The 4,521-nt window shown below is 41.6% G+C and overlaps 1 protein-coding gene across 1 annotated transcript; it reads left to right on the top strand.

The window, feature by feature from the left end:
* Window positions 1-656: 656 nt before the first annotated feature.
* Window positions 657-1,628, top strand: LOC146651609 (olfactory receptor 6N1-like). The gene has a single exon (XM_085384642.1). It carries the CDS (start codon window positions 657-659, stop codon window positions 1,626-1,628), a length of 972 nt encoding a protein of 323 aa, XP_085240768.1.
* The last annotated feature ends 2,893 nt before the right edge of the window (window positions 1,629-4,521 follow it).

Genomic DNA, 4,521 nt, shown 5'->3' with positions numbered 1-4,521 from the left:
AGGGGGTGGTCGTGGTGCAACGATAAGGTTACAACACTCTGCAGAAAATTGGAGAGGTACCTGGGATGGAATCTTTCCATTGTGGAATAGGAAAGGTAGAGAGTGAGCAGGCGGCAGAGTAACAGGTAAGTAGAAGGTAACAGGTGCAAACAAGTCTTTTTTCCACAAAGTTACTAAGAGGCAAAGACAAAGCAACATTCACAAGAACATCTTACTGTCTTTCTAGTGACTTCAGCAAACGTCAGAGAGCCTGATCATTATCACTGAAGCAACAATGATCTGACTGGACTACAAAAGACTACAAACGAAAAACAGAAGAAAACCACAACAAGCCCTGGACAATTATGTTTAATTGGCATAAATGTAAAAAATTCCTAACAGTATTATGAAGAAAGCATTTTTTAAATAAAGGTGTAAAACGTTTGAATATTTCTTTTTCAAGAACCTGCAGGTTTGTTTTATTATGTGTTTAGTACATGATACATATTAAATCCCCTGTGATTTTCCAAAGCTGTGAGCTTTCATTCCAGATCAATGATTGGCTGGTTTGAAATCCCAGCTCACGTGTTGCTGTTATCTGTACCTGATAGAGGAGAGAGGAGAACAGAGACCAGATACAGTGAGCGAATAAGCTTCACTTACATCTCTCAATCACAATGAATAATGTTTCTGTAATAACAATGTTTTTTCTTTCAGGTTTCAATGAAACAGTCAGTCACAGGTTTGTTCTCTTTTTCCTCAGTTTGTTGTGTTACTGCATCATTTGCCTGCTAAATGTTTCTCTCATTGTGATCATCATCTTGGACAGCAACCTCCATGAATCAATGTATATTCTGCTTTGTGTCTTTTGCATCAATGCACTTTATGGAACAGCAGGTTTCTACCCTAAATTTCTCTGGGATCTCCTCTCTGATGTTCATCTCATCTCATATTACGGTTGCCTTATTCAGACTAAGGTGATTTATTCTTTTGTCTTCGGCGAACTGTCGATTCTTGCACTCATGGCATATGACAGATATGTGGCCATATGTCAGCCACTGAAGTACCACTCTATCATGTCAAAGCAAAGAGTCATTAGGTTTGCATGTTTTTTGTGGTTAACAAACTTCTGCATTATGGCTGTGAATGTCTTTCTAACATCCAGACTGAAGTTATGCAGCCCGTATATTTCCAGACTCTTCTGTATGAACTGGAGTATTGTTCAACTCGCTTGTTTTCCAGAACAAACTGCAATCAATGCTATATCTGCAAATATTGTAACAATTATTTATTTGCTTCATGGTGTTTTTATAGTTTGGTCCTATATGTATATCATTCAAACATGTGTAAAGTCTATAGAAAACAGAGCAAAGTTCATGCAAACATGTGTCCCACATCTCGTCTCATTATTTACTTTTGTTGTGGCAGTACTTACTGATGTTATAAGTATGCGACTGGGTTCGAAAGAGTTGCCTCGGTCCCTTCAAAACTTTGTAGCATTAGAGTTTCTTGTCATTCCTCCTATTATGAATCCTCTGATTTACGGTTTCAAACTGACCAAAATTCGAAAAAAAATTTATAGTGTTGTTATTTTAAAAAGAACTAATTTTTGTTTTATTCGATCAGAAAATAGTTTCACACACAGCTAAGTGTCACACCCATTGTTTGACATCCATTTTAAAATAAGTCCAAAAAAATGTTTAATTTTTACTGAAATTTGTGTTTTATTTGGAGTTGTCTGAAAACATGTCTATTGATGTGAGCGGATATGATGTTTTATTATTTATCTGCATTTCCCAGATGATTTACATTTTGTAGATGTCGTTGCACTAAATGTATTTTTGATGGTCACCTGCCTAATTAACAAAAAAAAAAACCCACTGATATGTAGAAAGGCTGTAAATTTCACTCTCTTTCTTCTCATTACTGTTCAAGGAAATAACAGGCACCATGGAGACTGCACATGTGAAAAGGATTAAAAGACAAACTGTTTTAGATGTGGCAGCACTATCAGAGTGTCAATCTATTTTGATATTATGCTGTCTTATAAATCTGATCCACAACCACATGGATGTGAAGCAGTTTTAGTAGTTTTCTCAGTTTTATCCTCTTTTTCTTTAACACTTATTGAAACAGTCAGAGGTTTTAGCAACTGGACCAGTTTTAGAATTTCTGCTTAATCAAACATGAAAGTCTGTTTTTACTTAACACTTGTACAATTAAATGGCTTTTCCATTGTTTGAAGGATTGAAAGTTGAAGCTGAACATTTACAGTGCAAATCAGTTTTTCTACACGATAATGTGAGAAATCTGTTAAACAGTAAGAAATAAATGTTTACAATTGCAAAAAGAAAAGATCTGGTAGCTCATTTCCCAGCAGCAGGTGAGGCCAAGAAGCACCACATCCCACACACAAACTACCAGCAAAGGCCTCCCCAATAGGCGTGTTCTCTCCCTGCTGTGCTTGACCTTCTAAACTGACACTGTCACGGTCTGCCGGAGCAAGCCGTGTGGGAATTATTTAGGACCAGGAAGCGGCAGCTCGGGTGCACCTGAGTTTAATGACAAGAGAAAATACAAACAGCAAACGGTGCGGGTGGACATGAAACTGGAAAACTTAAAGTGGGCAAAACTAACAAAACAAACCAGAAATGAAGATGCAGGGAGGTCAGGGGAAATACACAGGGAGAGACACAGAGAAACACAGAGAGACCGAGGGAAACAACACAGACGAACCAGCAATGAGGACGGGTGAACACACACTATAAATACACATACCAGTAATCAGGGGATGGGAAACAGGAGGGAAACATACTTGGGGACATAACAGCTGACGAGGTAAGGGAAACATAAACAGAACACACTGACATAAGACAGAGACCTTCAAAGTAAAACAGGAAACACATACACGTAATGACACAGACTCAGAAACGCAGACTGGACACAGAGATACACGGGCAGAAAGAAAAGAACACTAACCGAGGAAGAACAGAACCAAAATGACAATAATAGAAAACACAAAACGCTGGGTCAAAAGGACCCAGGTTCATGACAGATTGACTAGAATGGCTTTTATTGTCACTATACACATGTACAAAGAGATTGAGAGCATCTCCTACCCAGTGCAGACATGTGGGGAAAGAAGAAAGGGGGGTGAGGTGCACAGTTCTGTGGCACTGTATACATATGAGCAGTTCAATATCAAATATACAAATATTGGAAAAAATAAATAGTCTATATTTACAGTGAGGTATTTTGACATAAATTAAATATTGCACAGTGGTGGTAGTGTTTGTATATTCTGTGTATAGAGGAGAGGCTTGAATTGGGGGGTGAAACTGTGTCGTCGGTTCATGTGTGAGTTCAGGGTGCTCATGGTTTTTGCAAAGGAACTGTTCCTAAGTCTGTCAGTGTTTGTGCTGATGCACCTGTAGCGCTTCCCTGAGGGAAGCAGGTCGAACAGGTCAAAGCCTGGGTGGGAGCTGCCCTTGATGATGTTTGTTGCTCTGTTGAGGCAGCGGGTGAAATAAATGTCTGACAAGGAGGGGAGAGGGCAGCCAATAATCTTCTGTGCTGCCTTAATTACACTGTGAAGCTTCACTCTGTTCCCATCTGGTCAGCTGCCGTACCTTACTTTGATGCAGTATGTCAGCAGGCTGTCAATGGACGAGCAGTAGAAGATCAGCAGCAGGTTGGAGTCCAGTTTGTGCTTCCTGGGAAACCGGAAGGTGTGGACCCTCTCCAACCATCACTGTTGATGTATCGGGGGCCTAAGTCAGTGCTGTGCCACCTGAAGTCGACAATGATCTCTTTGGTTTCCATAGTGGTCAGTGCTAGTTTTTTCTCTGAACACTATGATGTCAACTTCAGGACTTCCTCTCTGTAGGCTGCCTCGTCTCCCTTTGAGATAAGTCTGACTAATGTAGTGTCTTCAGCAAACTTGATCATGATGTTGTTGTTGTGGGTCGAACTGCAGTCTTAGGTTTAGAGACAATACAGGAGGGGGCTCAGCACACAGCCTTGTAGGGAGCCAGTGCTCAGCATGTGAGTGGAGGAGAGACAGGGGTCAGGTCTTACAGTCTGGGGCCGGTTGGTGAGAAAGTCAAAGGCCAAGAGTGACCAGTTTGGTGAAGAGGATATCCGGGATGATTGTATAGAAAGCTGAGCTGTAATCCACAAAGAGCATCCATCCATCCATCTGCTTATCCGGGGCTGGGTCACAGGGGCCGCAGCCCTAGCAGAGAAGCCCAGACCTCCCTCTCCTCAGCCACCTCCTCCAACTTGTCTGGGGGAACACCAAGGCATTCCCAGGCCAGCGGGTGAAATAAATGTCTGACAAGGAGGGGAGAGGGCAGCCAATAATCTTCTGTGCTGCCTTGATTACACTGTGAAGCTTCACTCTGTTCCCATCTGGTCAGCTGCCGTACCTTACTTTGATGCAGTATGTCAGCAGGCTGTCAATGGACGAGCAGTAGAAGATCAGCAGCAGGTTGGAGTCCAGTTTGTGCTTCCTGGGAAACTGGAAGGTGTGGACCCTCTCCA

Source organism: Rhamphochromis longiceps, linkage group LG16 (genome assembly GCF_057381845.1).
Source record: "Rhamphochromis longiceps isolate RC_006_pf linkage group LG16, R_longiceps_female_GT1.1, whole genome shotgun sequence".
NCBI lineage: Eukaryota > Metazoa > Chordata > Actinopteri > Cichliformes > Cichlidae > Rhamphochromis > Rhamphochromis longiceps.
Note: the sequence above shows the minus strand (reverse complement) of the source record. Positions and strands in the feature narration are given on the sequence as shown.